Source organism: Pelecanus crispus, chromosome 5 (genome assembly GCF_030463565.1).
Source record: "Pelecanus crispus isolate bPelCri1 chromosome 5, bPelCri1.pri, whole genome shotgun sequence".
Classification (NCBI taxonomy): domain Eukaryota; kingdom Metazoa; phylum Chordata; class Aves; order Pelecaniformes; family Pelecanidae; genus Pelecanus; species Pelecanus crispus.
Genome location: NC_134647.1, coordinates 69,441,224 through 69,457,234, shown reverse-complemented (window position 1 = coordinate 69,457,234; position 16,011 = coordinate 69,441,224). Strand labels below are relative to the sequence as shown.

Genomic DNA, 16,011 nt, shown 5'->3' with positions numbered 1-16,011 from the left:
AAAAAGGAAGACATAAGAGTAACTTTATGTGACAGCTTGTGCCAGGAAACCCAACCAAAATTTCAATCCGTGAGACCAGAGAAGAGTGCTACTAAATGAACAAACACATCAGAGAGGGTTTTTTTCCCCCAGTCTCTTCAGCTACTTCACCTTTAACTTTATTCATTGCAGAAGCAGCATTTCCAGATTAATATTAGTGACAGCCTTTTCAATAGAAATCTTCATTTCCTTTACTGTTACTGATATTGTTATGGAAAACAATTAAATTAATTGGTTTGTTTGATAATGTACCTTCTCTGACTTCACCTAGCTTTCATTGTCCCACCTTAATTTTAAGTGTCAGTAAGAAATGGTGAGAAGGCATCTTCCCACCTACAAATACACCAGGGATTGACACTTCAGCCGATCATAGAACATAGCAGCTGATAATTGTTTCAGATTCAAGGAACTCTCAGCATTTACTGTCATGCACCAAACCCACTCTTTACTCATACTTGATTAAAAATTTAATCAAGTTGTCAAGCACCCATGACAACTGCTTTAACCACAACAAAAGAATGAGAAAAGTTTGAAGTGAGCAGCACATGCAAAAATTGGAACCAAGGCTATCAATATTAAATCTAGACATTAAATTGCAAACAATTAAATTATGCTAACCTGTATGTGACTCCTTCCTGAGCTTAACAGTCTTTCTGTAATAAGGGAACTTGTAGAAAATCTCAATTTTGGTGCGATTCCCTAGAAGAGAGACAATAATTGAACATCAAGCTCCAACTCAAGATAAAGGGTATCAAAGAAGTAAATGTCACCTAATGTAACAAACCATTCCTAATTTTCAGCCATTTCCTTTGTTAATTTCAGCCTTTAATAAAGATAATTAGAAAAGACAGAACAGCAATGGTAAATGTCAAGATGCTAACATTTGCATTTCTGACAATTCAATTACAGATGATTATATTGCTTTCGTACAACAATTAAGGTCTGACTTTTATTTCAATACATTTCTTTGTCAAAAGCACTTTTAAAGATTTTTTCATGCCATGCTATATAGCATCAATAAAAATTCCAGTCATGTTCTAGAAGTTTCATTAATGCTAACTTTGGAAACTTATTTATAAATAGCATCAATTGTACAATCTTTTCTGTAAAAACATTTTAAAAATTAGTCAATTACACTGCAAATAACTATTCGTTTGTAATAGTATGATTAAGAATCCCCTTTATTCTGTAACCATTACAGCAAAGTCCGATTTCTGTGGATTGTCTCCCATGTTCTATAACCATGTTCCACTTCCTTTCAATCCCCTATTACACATGTGGCTGGCAAGAGGCAGCCCTACTTTGACCAATTTGGAGACAGTGGGGTCCAGCTGGGCCTCCCGGTCAACCAGCACACATGCACTAACAGCCAGCAGGCCCTTCCATCTTTACATGGCTAAGAGTTCCTGTTCACCTCATCTTAGAATCATAGAATCATAGAATCGTTTAGGTTGGAAAAGACCTTTAAGATCATCCAGTCCAACCATTAACCTACACTACCAAGTCTACTCTAAGCCAATCAAGGGTAGACTAGACTAAACCATGTCCCGAAGTGCCACATCTACCCGTTTTTTGAACACAAAAAACTTTTTTCTTTTACTTCAGCTGTGTCTAGAAACATAATACTTTTCAGAGCTCTACTTCTGTTAAATTTAGCTAGAATTGGCCAACATATACAAAATTTACTGGGTGTAAATGGCAGACATTATGACACACAAGTGTTATTTCCCCAAACAGCACCATTAAAAAAAGGCATAAAAGAACTAAAGGCCACATAAGCTATAAACAAGTGGGTATCATCTATGTGCATCTTATACAGCTCTGTAGAAGCAAAGAGAGAATCAAGTGTCCTTAAAACTTTCTACCCTCTCTTTTAACACAGACAGAGTTCACTTCTCTGAGACATCTGTGCGCATGGGCATTTGTGCACATGAACACAGAAAATCACTGAGAAACAAAAAGGAGCTGCTCTGTTTGTGGCTCTGCCCCACACTCTTAACTATTAGCAGGAACTTTGTGAGTGAAGTCTACTGTGGAACCAAACTATTCTCTACCACCTGCCTAAACAGAAATTGATTTCCCATAAGGGAATATGACCTGGCCCCAGGCTAGATTATGGAAATGAAATGACAAAAATGCCAAGAAAGCTCAGTCATAGCAATTAACAGAATCCAGGATTCAATCAAGTCAAGTTATGGCATATAAGAAAGATTTTAAAGCTGACCGTCTTTAATCAACTCATTTGTACTACTAATGAATTGTCAAGTGCTATCAACAATTTAAAAAAAGGACACATCAGAATTATTAAGTCTTCTATAAAAAGCAAAAACAGAGCACCTACTGCTCTTACAGAGACTGAGAATGATTACAGAATTGTTAAATGCTCATAGCTAAAAGATCACACAAAACCATGGTTTCTTCAGAGAAATGGTTTGTGGAGAGGGAATATGGGATAGCACTTGCCTACATAGGCATGGATATGTCAAAAGTAACTTATAGGCCAAAAGCAATCAGACGAGTTCTGTTTTCTGCAGTTCCCAAACTAGGGATTGCTGAAGGATATTCAATACGGTATTGTGTAAAGACTGCCACATAGCCCCAAACATATCTGTAAATGAAAATCCAGCCAGAAAGTTTTGGGGATCTATTCTTCTGCCTCCGGCTTTGTGGTGTCTGCAGCCCTGAACATGCTTGTCAGTCCTTCTGCAGCAGTCATTAAACAGAAGTGATATGGACATACTATTAATTTGATCATAGAAAAACTGTAAAGGTGGTTCATATTTAGAAGAACCCAAGTTAGAAAACAAGTCTAATATGTGCTTTTGACTGTAGGGAGCATGAGTACAAGTCTGTAGCTTAAAAAAGTATATATGAATATAGTAGAAGGTCTTGTATTGGTATGCTAATGAAAGACAGCATAACTAAAACCAAACTGTTTTAAGTAACATGGCAAATACTGCATGAGGGTGGGGAATGGAGATAAGAATGTCTGTAAGAAGTCACCACCAGTCAAGGCTTAAACAAATTCTCAAAGGCAAGGGTTGCAGAGAAATATAGAAGAGCCAGCAAAAGGCTCAGCTGGGCAACACTGGACCAGGAGAGATAATTCGAGGCACGTCTTGTACACGTATTGTGTTTGTAAGCCTCATAAGACACCTAGCCAAAGACATTATCAGCCAACTGCCAGATTTCTGGAGGAGTTCTGATCCTCTCAACTTGGGATTCCTTCCAACTGGCAGATTAGCAGTGTTAATCAGACACTGCTTGTCACTGCCTATCTGAACTCCACAACCGTAACCTTGCTGTTGCTACCTTTATTTTTTTAATAAAAGACAAATTTATTGGGAATCAAAGTGTCACTGAAGCACAGCTGTCAGTCAAAAATATTCAACATCTCAGCTAGCTATAAATAACTTTTCATGTGGGAAGAACATGGCTTGACTAGCATAGGAATAATGTGAGGATTCTCAAGACCTTGTTTAACACTTTCCCTTTTGCTTAGCATTCACATTCCGTGCTTGGTGCTGACAGAGTTAGCAGGACATACTTGCCAGTAAAGCTTAGGTAACACTAGAAGATGGAGGCATTTGAGACCGCATTTCTACTGGAGGTAAAAATCCTCTCACAGCTATCCCATTTGGCAACCAAGGAGAGGAACCACAAGTTCTTGTTGGGACCCTCCCTCCAATTCCATCAAACACAGCTTCTTTATTATTCCTGGAAATGGGGTCAGTATGCCAAAATCCCTTCTCAAACTGTTCTGTCTGCGATGGAGATGGAACAGAGCAACAGATGCTTCTGCAGTCCTCGTTCCAGGGCAGAGATGGATTTCATTTGCATTGTTCCCAAGGCCATGGAAATACATTTCTGTCTTACATCAGTCAACTTTTTAAAGCTACTACAGTGTCATCATTCAGCTACACATCCAAATGACTGATCACATCTTCTCACAAATTATGGCACCTTCTCTTTATTAGAAAATACATAATTTTTGTATTAAAGAAGTCGGTCCAACAAAAAACCTCAAACTTCTCTAGTGGCTCTGCTTCTACAAAGGTTCATTATATTGCATTTACAAAAAATCTGAAATAATTTTGTTAATACCACCTCATTCATTACTACCTCCCTATCTATTCTTTCTCAACACCAGAAAAGTACCTACTCTATAAGTAATATGAAAGCAATACAGTCCCACACCCTCTCTTGAGCCACCACTAACATGCATAGGATAAGCCATACCAAAGAGATGCTATGGCCAAAAAATTACAGCTATTTTTGCAGGGCCAGTTTAAGCTGCTGCAGAACCATACATTTCGTATCATAAAATCACAGCTTTAATTCATTCAAATGTAACACAGCATTAGACACCAAATTAGCACTTCTAATTGCAAGTGACTGGGCAATTTCCAGGTTGCCCTTGCAGGGTAAAGATTATACCAGCTAAAAGATACCAATGACCTTTAATCAGCATTTCCCTCCTGCCATGTGTTTTTAATCCAATCACAATGGACAGGGCAACTGAGTCCCCGTCTTCCCAGTCCAAATGTCCTGCCACTCCACTAGTAAAATCTAACAAAAATAAGTCAAACAAAACAAACCCTAAAACACATCTCTCACATCATCACCATCATCTTCCAAGTGCCTTCCTGAGTTATTCCACTGACACTTAAGATTCAGCAGTCAAATTCTATGAAAGGGAAGTATGAGAGAAATTAACTTTCATTTACTATGTACTTGAGCCCTTATCTCCAGAAAATTAACATTAATTCATTGCACTCATTCTGACAATTAGTTGTCATTTATCATTGCTTTTTTGAAACTGTAGAAAAAGCAAGTTAATAAATGAGCATGAATGGCCTGAACAGACCTTAAGAAACAGGCTTTGGAACTGAAAAACAACCATGCAGCACTAAGCTAAATTTTAGTTACTTTCTATGTCAGTTGTGATCTTATATCTCAGGGAGGCCCACAGGTCAGATGGCATAGCACTATGACTGTCATTGTCCTAAACAGTACCAGAAAAGGTCTGAAACAAAATGCTACAAAGAGAGACTGAGGAGGGAGGGATACATGGTTTATCTGTTGAGAACTGTGAAGTTGATATGACGTCTCCCTCTTCTCTTGCTTCCCTTCAACTACCAACTGCACCACAGATTAAAATGAATGGAAGACATGTCACAGTGCCACACTACAAACCAAGTGGAAACTAACTTTTTCACATTAAGTAATTTCTTGCAGCATTTTGAAAAAAGATTATACCTTCACCAAAGTTCAACTGTGGATTTGTACATTCAACACCTGAAATAGCAAAATCTGTCAGAAGTAATCGCTTTTCATTTGAAGTAGTTCAAGGGGTTTCTTCAGTGAAACACACTGTATCGTAAATACAATCCACAGATATTCACTCACTGTAAAAGAAGAGGACCTCTTCATTAAAATCTCACGATCTAAACCATGCTGCCCACAGGTAAGCTTAGGGTCAGGGAACAGGAAATCTCTTGTATTTTCTTCATACGTAGCTAGAATTTTTCCTACTAAAAAGAAAATATATACTTTAATTGGGAAATAGACAAAGCCATACAGTACAAATGCCACACACAAGACCATACTGAAACTAAGATTATTTTTTTTTCTTTAAAAATTAATAGCATGGCTCTAAAACTCATATCACACTAGGGAATAACCTCATCAAGTTAAATCAGCAGCACAAATGTGCAGAATCTACTCTGAAAGTATGTTTCACTGTTACGGTAAAAAAAAAAATATACAGAACAGTTAACACAATCTTCTTTAAGAGACATATGAGAAGTTTTTTCTAGGCAACCTTCAGTAGTTTTCTTCTTTCTTTCTCTTCCATACCACAAAAGAAACCAGTATTTTTTTTTAATGGCAGCCAATCCCTTATGAAAAACTGTATCATTCCGTATTACAGAATAGTAATAGTAGTAGTAATACTAGGTGTAGCAGTAATACGAGACTTACTAGTTAGAAAGAAACGCAAGCAACATCAAAATTATTATCTCAAGATTTTCTCACTATCCTGGTTTGCTACTTTTAAAACAAAAATTGTTTTCTTTAGGGGAAAACCTTGAATGTGTTTTATAAAAAAAAAGTAAATTGTGCTGTTGCAATCATTTTGTCAGCTTATGTTGGGCTGTATCACACCTCTCTCTGACTCCTGAAATTAAATTCCTTATCCAAGATCTTTTACCCTCCCACAACAAAAATCCACGTTCAGTACATTCCTTTAAGTAAACAGTCTGGTGAGTCACCTGAGAGAAGCAATCGTTTCCTTGAAAGTACTAAGGACAAGTGACAGAGAGTGCTTTTAATACCTCAGTTTCCAAATGAGTCCTCTTTAAAACTTGACTTTATTTCCAATAAAATGCAGATTTACATTATTCATGGGAACACTTGAATTTCATTAAAATAGATTTTTATAATCACACAAACCAATAACAGAAGTATGACAAATCGCTATTTATTATCTTCACATATCCCAAGAGACCTGTAATACTTATAGCGAGGATAACAGTTTTCCCAATGGTCACCATTAAAATGAAAAGAAAAAAAGTGTCATTCTGAGAACAAGATTATGCACTCTGAAATTTCACAGACAGCCACTTTGCAAGTGAATTGTGATGCAGTTAATAAGTGTGCACTGGATGATTTCAGTTTATTTTCCATTTTTTAAAATATTATCACTTTCCTAAGCCTGAGTATGGTACATTTCAATATTCAGTTATTACTCTCTTTTAAGAATGAGATCCTCTTGATCTATTAACATTTTATATTCAGAGGACTATTTGTTGAAGAGCTTTCTATGTTGTTTGTGCATTGGAAAAAGTGATTGTGCTGTAATGGGCAATGTCCTCATGGAAATTCACCTATTAAACTGCATAATTTATGAAGAGACTGATACAATACCTGGAGGAACGAGCTGTATTAGTTCAAGTACTGCTGTGTCAACTAGAAAGGAAGGAAGTTTTTTCATGAGTTAAAAAAAACTAAAATGGAAAGAAATTGTCATAGTCAAAACCCGAGAAAAACAGCTCACTGATTTAAGCTTCATAGCACTGTACATAGCTACACTACTTCCACTACACCAACAATAAGAGAAAATTAAGAACAGCTTGCATAAATACTACAGGTGAACACAATGGCATTAGAAGTGTACAAATGACAACTCTAAATTTGGCTTAGAACTTGGGAAGTTCTATCTCCTGCCAAGTTTGTCCTTTGAAGATAGCTTTTAAAGAAGATAATGCAAGCTTCGCCACTTTTTCTGATAACTCCCAGTATGAGGGAGCATATTCCTGGAGCTTGAGTTCAGGGTCAGTGTTGTCTCACTACAATTGATTATGCTCCACATGTGGCAAGACATATAATTTTCTTAAAAAATGAAAAGAATAATTTTACAAAAACTGAAGGTTTATGCTTATACTATTTGAAAATTAATCAAATAAATAATCAGATAAAGGAATCCATTACCTATCTGGATAGCCAGCTCGATTTTCCATTAGTTATGACTTTTAACACTTTTCCTGTTCTAAAGCATGTAGCATACATTTCTAGAAGCATTGTTAGTTAACAGTATTTGGGGTAAGTTACCAGTAACCAGAAGACAGCAAAAAACCTCTGCCTGCACCGACAACGAATCTTCTGTTCTGAAAACCCACTAGTGCTAAGGTCCTACTTATTTAGTAAGTCCTACTTATTCTATTATATAGAATCATAGAATCATAGAATTGGTTACCCACTAGCTTTTCAGAGAACAGGCTCCTAACAGAAAAATGATCACATACTTTAAACCTCCAAAAAGTCTTTAGAGCCCATACATGCATGACATTAATGCATACAACATAGTATATATGAAAAGCAGAACCTACGTTCCAGTAATTCCACAAGGTCTCCAGGATCAACTATATCAGAAAATGCCTGGAAAAGAAATTAATAAATAATAATAACAATAGCACAGTCAAAGTCATCAGATGGACCTCTGGAGAAAGAGAAGGGGAAAAAAAATAAAAATCAATGTTCTTCCTTGCTTCAGATCATTGCCAATAATCCCATCCCCACTGGAAAAAGACAGGAAACTGAAATTATCATTTGGCATATGATCAAATTCACTGAAAGCTAGCAGTTCTTGTCATATGCTTTCTAGCTATTCAGGGTTACCTCTCCATATTTAAATTAGGAGGTATTGTGAAGAGTTGAACACGTAGAGATGAGCATTGTCTGAGAAAATTTCAAGAGAGAAGGATAAATTGCTGAATGTACTAGAATTCTGATAGATGAAGAATATGTTCTTTAATCTATTGGTAATGCTTTAAACTTCATTTTCATAGAAGTGACTATTCACGTACAGAGTACTGTTCAGGGTTTTTTTAACCTGAATCCCATGTGAATAGATGGCAAGGAATAGGGGAGGATGTTGCACTGCATATTCAGCAGCTAATAGACTTCCCACTAATTCTGTACAAGTCTCAGCAGAGTGGTGTAGATCACTTTGCTGTTCAAGATACCAAACACTAAAAAATACTGAAGTACTGGTGCTCCACAAGTATCTAAACCTATTCAATAGCTATTTGTAAGAAAACATATATTGTTCTCAGCTTTCTTTGTTCATCTCTTTTGTAAGCAGGTAGATCCTGGTGTCTTGGAGTTCCCCTAAATTTCAATGAAAACAGTATTCAGTACATTTCCCTTAAGCAGTTTGTGGTACATTTGCCTTTAAAGAATGATGGTCTTTTTTACTCTTCAGTAGCTGGTGAAATTACCACTGTTGGTATCTTACCCACATCACCAGAGCATCATTGATGTTTACTCAGTCTGGTTTTCAAAGTGCTGGGGGATGCTTAAAGGAAAGGAACTAGAAAGGGCAAAGTATTATTATTCATAGGTAGTCAAGAAGCCAGATCATATCTGTAAGATACTGTGTTTCATTATCCCTGTGGTACTAATAATGAAGCTAGTAGGGACTCAGAATATGCGATAAACAACTATAAATTATAAGGCCAGAGTACCAACCTGGGAATTTTGGTGACAAACCATGAAAAAAGTATCTCGAAGGGAGAAAGATGTCACCAAAAAGGCTTGAGCTGCTATTCTATCTTTCTAGTAAATTGACTCTCCTATATCTTATAGTCTTTGTTCTTCACCTTACCATAATTTTTAGAACAACAACATTCAGTTCCTTCCAAGCCAGGAAAACAGACACTGAAAAAGGACAGTTCACAAAAGAATGAACGAACACCTAAAAAGCCTCATTACGCATTATAATCTTCAGTACGCATAATTCTTGAGTCACCATGTGGATAATACAAGCACATACCTCCTTTGCGCTGAAGAGAAGCAAGAGTTATAATGCTATGCCTTCCTCAGTGTGATTACTTGTGCTCAGGGCTTTTGCAGTGAGTTTTTGTGGAGTTTGGGATAGGTTTTAATTGGCTTGTATTAGCTCTTGACATTATCTTACCTTTTCAAATACTAGTTTTTCTTGAAAGAAAAGTGGAAACGCTGCAGGGACGCATTGAGTTTTTTTGTACTGTCCAAGTACAGAGACACTGAGATAAAGTTCCTCTTTGTCTTTCAGCAGCACTCCAGGGCAAGTTATCTGTAAGAGCAACACATTCATTAAACAAACTGAACTTTAGTTATAGACATAATGGCTGTTTTCAAGATAAAAATGAAACGGTCAAGACTGAAATGGCTGATTTCTGAGAGTCAGATTATAACAGATTAGAGTGAAAAAATTCCTTTTCTAGAGCAATTCCATTCGTACAGACTGACCAGGAAAAACAGTCACCATTTAAAAATAATCAGGACCAAATACTGCAAGCAAACATGCTCCATTGTCTTCAACCAAAACTGAAACCTGGTATCCCAATCCCAGGTTAACACAGTTAAAAAGGCATGCACTGACTCTATAAGAATTAATCATCAACGGTTACATCAGGTTCTGTATGAAGAGTCATGTACAATAAAGTCTACAAATGCCAAGACACAAAAACCCATCCAAATTTTAGCCTACCCATAGAGAGAATGAAGCTGGTAAATGTACATGTTTAGATACCCATGCCCTGTCCAGCCACCAGGGCAAGTTTATTTGCAATTATTATATTAACTTTGCCCTCTAATATGTAAATGAGAAAAAAGCAACTGTTGTTCCATTACTATCAGACTCATGGCACACAAAGTTTTATCTGAGAAGTTGGCCACCTTGCAGGGTATTCAAGGCAGGGAAGGCTCCTCATTAGGCTGCCAGATACTGCCACTAATCTCTCAACTTTCTCTGGACAATTCTTATTCTTTAAGTAAGAAGAACTTGGTATGTTTTTAAAGCTCTGATGAACATCAGACGGTGTTACTTGTGTTTTCACTGCAAGGATGTACACAACTCATTGCAAAACTATTTGCTTTTTTCTCCAAGCCATGTGGTTTTATTCTATTACCCATACAGAGAATTGTTACCTTTCACTTCAGTTCTACTGTTCATTTTTTATCGCAGTATAATAAATATGAGGTTGTCTCTTCCAACATAAGGTTGCTGGAGAAAGTGTTCAGGCTTTCAATTGTCAGGTAGAAAGACAAAGGAGGAGAGTGACAGGAATTAAAATAAGTGCTTTGGTTACAGTCTCCTACTCCCAAATGAACGTTTCACTTGAGAAATACTAACTGGATCTATAAGAAAACTATACAAACAGCAGAAAAACAGCCTCAGGTGAAAGAAATAACAGAGACCAATGTGTGGTAGATTATTATAGATACAGTATAAGCTAAAAAATAGTGCTTCTATTCATAAATATCTGAGGAGGACCAAAAAAAGGTGGTTCTCTCCATGTAAATCAGGGCTTCAAATCTGCAAGAAAAGTGCCAGAATAATAGATATCCCAATTGAAGAAGACTGCCAGGCATTAAACAGCATATATGACACTTGTGCAGTTGCAAGTGTGACTAGGAGTGAGTGAAAGAGACAGATTTCATTCATACGAGGCAAGATCCCCCAAACTACATACTACAAGTCATATTAGCTTAGTTCTCGCTTTTCTTCTTGACATTTTTGTAGAATTTACAATCATTTTCAGCTGGGGTTTCATGCCTTTCACCTTACAGAAGGCAAGCAATATTTGCCTATTTTTTGAGATGAAAAGTGAGAGGTTTGAAGACATTGGAGAGGGCAAAACTGCAAACAACAGGTGCCATTTATTCTGGCTATCCTGGAAAAGAAAATAAATTCTTACAAATCAGCATGTGGGGCAAGACAGCACATGTGGAAACTCATGCTCATACTACCCTTGAGATAAACTGCACAATTCATTGCCTGGGCTGGAACACCAAATCTACATGTTCCTGTAACTTTAAACTAGCTCCAAAAATGAATGACACGTGTATATCTGCAGTTCATGAAATCTATTTTTAATATGCAATGCATGGAGCTGCATAACACTTAGGAGACAAACTGAAGCTCTTATCTGACTGCAAACTGTTCAGGCAGGATAAGGGACCATTTTAAAAACTGTAATGGTATTATCTATGGATCAGCTAAGGAAGAGGGATATCAATGCTCCAATTAACTGATCTTACAACCAACCAGGACTATGATAAATGTCTAGGGCAGTGTTACCCTGGACTTCTCTGCTGCAGTTCCCAGGAGGATGGAAAACATGTACCAGCCCTATTGTTGGGACATCACAAATAGCCATAGAGAAATCACTGAGTTCATCTCATGGAAAGGAACAGAATTCTACTGATCCACAAACCCCCTTTGGCATTTGTTTATTACACACAGTCCTAACACTATAGCTGCATATGTAACCAATGAAAAAGGCAGGTCTTGAAAAAACTGTTTAATTGCCCATTACCATCAAAACAAGAAGAGTTCCCTATGACGGACAATGGACAGTACTAACTTCTGCTGAGTGCAAGCTTCCAGATAGAATAGCATTTTGGACTCAGAGTTGCAAAAATAATCTTCTCATTGTGAAGACATGCCATTTTAGTCTCCTTACCTGGCAGTAATCCACAATGCTATTAATTCGTCTTAGTGCTTAAAGCTTTACCTACCTTCACTGCCGCATTTGTGAACTCTCCATGTAGCAGTGACATGAAGAATAATACGAATTTCATTCTGTTCCTACATGAGCAATCTAAATGCCAGCAGCAGAGGTAGGCACCAAAATTAGTCTCAAAAAACCAAACAACAATGAAATCTCAGTCTGAGCAACCATGAATTATTCAATTTCAATTAATGGCAGGATAAACCAAATAAGGTCTTTAACAAGGTTTTCCATTTTAGAAGAGCAGCCTTTCAGAAATGAAGAAAACTAGCAATGAGATAAACCAAAGAGCTGGTGGACTCGGATCAGAAAAGATCTTGGAATTTCATTAAGTCAAAAGAAGCAAAGGAGCAAAACCCTTCTGTATCCTAAAGCAAGGGAAAAACAAGGAGGGCAGAACGTCTGACACAAGTGGATAGGTTTCAAAGAGGGTTGAGAAATATGCAGAGCATTGTAAAAGAACAGGAAAAGGAATCAGAAATTCAGACAAGACTTTAGTCACAAATAAAGTGAACAAGGAGAAAATAAGTGGACGTAGTATAAATCAACCAAGATGTGAAAACTAACAAATCTATGTCCCAAACACAACTGAGTATATTTTGCCTTGGTTTTAATGATACTTAATACAGGAGCAAAAAAACAACTTAAAGAATGAAATGATGGAAACAGTAGTTACCCAATATGCACCAGGCCTGGACCAAGGAGCCACAGGGAGGCTGAATCATATTCAGCCCAGGTTTGGAAAGAATGTCATTTTTCTTGCTGGATCTATACATAACTAAAACCTACGTTATGAAAACAAGGATAGTACCATCTGCTGAAAAATAACAAATGCAAGGCCCATGTGAGGCAGAAAAAGAGATCTGAAACAGTATAACCCCATCAATTGGAAGATTTAAATACGCAAAAGTAAAGACTAAAGATATGGAGGAAAACATGACCAGAAAAAAGCCCAGCAGTGTGTATCATAAAAATAGATCAATCAAACAAAACCTGACATTTTTTTGAAAGCCTATTTTCTGGACAAAGGATGGCCTATGGTGCCACATGAGAAATTATTATTTATGATGCAGAAGATGGGAGTTAGTATGAAAGTCCTAAGGTAATACAGAACTGGCCAAAGGACAGCATCAATAACGTGCAAAACTGGGAGGCATCAAGCTGAGGATTACTAGTAAAAATGTTCCTCTATGTATCCTGGGATCCATGCTTTTTAATATTTTTAATGACCCTGACACAAGAAGTCAGAGTGTTCTCATGATTTTTTTCCAATTAAAATCCAGAAATCATCAGAAGTCAACAAAAAGATATAGAAAAACCTGTTTGCGGGACCACAGTAATAGAGATGAGATGCACCTATTGTGTATTAACAACAGTTTTTGCTTTTACTGGGGAGGCTAACCACCAAAGCTGGCTGAGGGGAAGGTGATGAGTATGTTAATAAATGACAGCATAACTGCAGTGCAGCTGTGAAGAGGCCAATATTAAGACATATAGGATGAATGTTGGACTTCACCTAAGGCAACAGTGAGACCCCATCTGGAATGCTGAATTTAATTCTGATCCTGATCAATGCAAATTCAAAGTGGAAGAGTAGCACCATCCCTAAGATGATCAGAAGACTGGTGAGCCTGTCACACAAAATACTACCAAAGGAACCAGGTCTCTCTAGCTGACAAAGATCAATTGTGAAATGACAGAACTGCTGCCCAAAAAATACATCAAGAGGGCAAACACCAAGGAAGGAAAAAAAATATTTAAGTGAAAGGCCAGTGTTGATGTTTGTGTAAGAGTAGGTCATCAACTAGCCAGAAGAAAATTTAGGCTGGGAAGTTTTCAAACCATCACAGAAGTGAAATGCCAAAGCAGGCTCCAGTGGGGAAAAAAAAGGCAAAACAAGTGGTTCAAAACCAGACTAAATACAGTTATTAAAAGGGTTTTCTGAGAGAAATTATGTAGCATAGCGGGGATATAACTGAATGACCCACATGTGCTCAAAGGGGCACTCAGATCTGTGTTGGAGATTTCTTGTTCTGTCCCTTTCCACTATTATGTGTAGCCTTGACAGCAGGGTCAATAACAAATATCCCACAACTGAAGAAGCCTGATGCTGTACTTTATCCTGGCACAGGAATAGCTCATGGCAGTAGGAACAGAAAAGAAAAGCACATCTGCTCCTTTCCAGGAAACAAGTGGACCTTTGCAATATGAAGACAAACACTAGCTGTTGAGACAGCAGAGCAACACCATTAGGGTGATACCCTCACCATCTATGTGTAAAAATTCACAGCTCTATTTCAGAGCAGCTGTACAAGTTTGGGAACAAAGGTGGTTAAGTAATCAGGAATACCAGGGTCCATTTCTCAGTATGTATTTTCTGAATCTGCACTTGAATTTTTTGGATGGCACCTTGGGTTTTCCATTCAGCAGCAAGTATTCTGGCAGCACTTGCCTCATGAAGAGGTCTAACCTCTGGATTACAGCGACCAGGGCCTATGAAGCCAACAACTCCAGAGTAACAGAGCATTATCTGCCTCAACTCCTTCTTAAAAGTTATCAGGAGAATGATACAAACTCTCACTTTACCCCAACCTTGAAAAGAAAACTTTGTAAAGTGCACAAGGAACTGTCCTAACATGATTAATGTAAAAACTTTCAGCTTCACAGCTATTGACCTCAACCCCGCCATGTAACACCCAGGTACTTCGGAGCTACCCAGTGCCACCTCCTGCCCCTCACAGGGACCTCATCACTCGCAGGGGAGCATATGCCACGTACAAGCTGCTGTTTCCCGGGATTTCTTTTGCTCTGTTTTTTCAAGAGTGCTTTTCCCGCACCAGACAGCTTCCCAAGAACCAGTGTCTCCTAAAAAAGACCTTTTCCACAGGAAAGTGAGAGCTGTGAAGGCGCACGGCCGCTGCTAACACCAACAGGGGGGCACAGGGACCGGCTGCCGGAGGATGCACGCACAGAAGGGGCAGAAGCTGCCCAGGGGCCAGCCTGAGCAGGAGCTCCAGACGGAGGGCGGCCGCCCGCTCGGCAGCAGGGCCCGGACCAGCCTCTCAGAAGAAACCCCGGGCCGGGACAGCGGGGAGGCGGCTGAGAGAGGGGAAGCGGCGCCGGAAGAGCAAACCGCAGCTTCTCCTCCAGCCTGCGGCCCGCCGCGCCCGGCCTGAGGACGGCGGGGGCCGCGGCACGGGCACTCACCGAGCGGACGTCCAGCTGCAGGACGCAGAGCAGGGCTTTCCGCGGCATGGGCGAAAGGGCCGGGGCGGCGGCCCGCCGGCTCCCGGCCCGCTCCGCCTCAGCCGCGCCGCGGGGCCGACGCCGTTGTCACGGCAACCGGGGCGCTTCCGGCCCCCGCCGCGCTCCGCGCATGCGCAGCGTCCCTGGCGGGCGGGCCGCGGCGGGGCCGGGCCGGTTTGGCCTCCGGCGAGCGGCCGCTCCGCGCTGCCCCGGCGGCGCCGGCCCCGCCCTCCGGCGCGGCTTCCCCGCCTTCCTTCAGCGCCCTGCGCCGGCCGTCTCACGGCCACGATCACTCCCACAGCGCCCTGCGCGGCCGCGCCGGCCCCTTCCCACAATGCCCCACGCCGGCGGCCGCTGCCCCTTCCCACAATGCCGTGCGCTGCGCGGTGCTCCGCCATCGCCCCGCCGGCAGCTGCCCGGGCCCACGTGTGCCGGCCTCAGCCCCCGCTCCCCTCTCCGCAGGGCCCTCAGCCCCTCCCCGCTCTCCGCAGGGCCCCCAGCCCTCGGCCCTGTTCATCCCCGCAGTCTGCTCAAGCGCCGCCGCCCGCCCTCCTCCTCCGCCTGACAGGCTGGCCTGTGCTGGCAACTTCCCTCAGGGGCCCGTGGCCCTGAGCTGCTGGGGGTGCGTCAGAAGTGGAATGATTTCCGACCCCTCGGCCTCCCAGAG

At 40.1% G+C, this 16,011-nt stretch overlaps 1 protein-coding gene across 1 annotated transcript in view; it reads right to left on the bottom strand.

Annotated features, from left to right (window-relative positions):
- SPATA6 (spermatogenesis associated 6) overlaps nt 1-15,353 on the bottom strand; it is a 41,023-nt gene extending 25,670 nt beyond the window's left edge. Inside the window, exons 1-6 of the mRNA XM_075710620.1 lie at nt 15,306-15,353; nt 9,518-9,655; nt 7,929-7,977; nt 6,967-7,008; nt 5,449-5,573; nt 658-738 (exon numbers count right to left, since the gene is read on the bottom strand). Coding sequence (XP_075566735.1) covers nt 658-738; nt 5,449-5,573; nt 6,967-7,008; nt 7,929-7,977; nt 9,518-9,655; nt 15,306-15,353 — 483 coding nt within the window. The remainder of the gene's footprint in view (nt 1-657; nt 739-5,448; nt 5,574-6,966; nt 7,009-7,928; nt 7,978-9,517; nt 9,656-15,305) is intronic.
- Nucleotides 15,354-16,011: the final 658 nt, after the last annotated feature.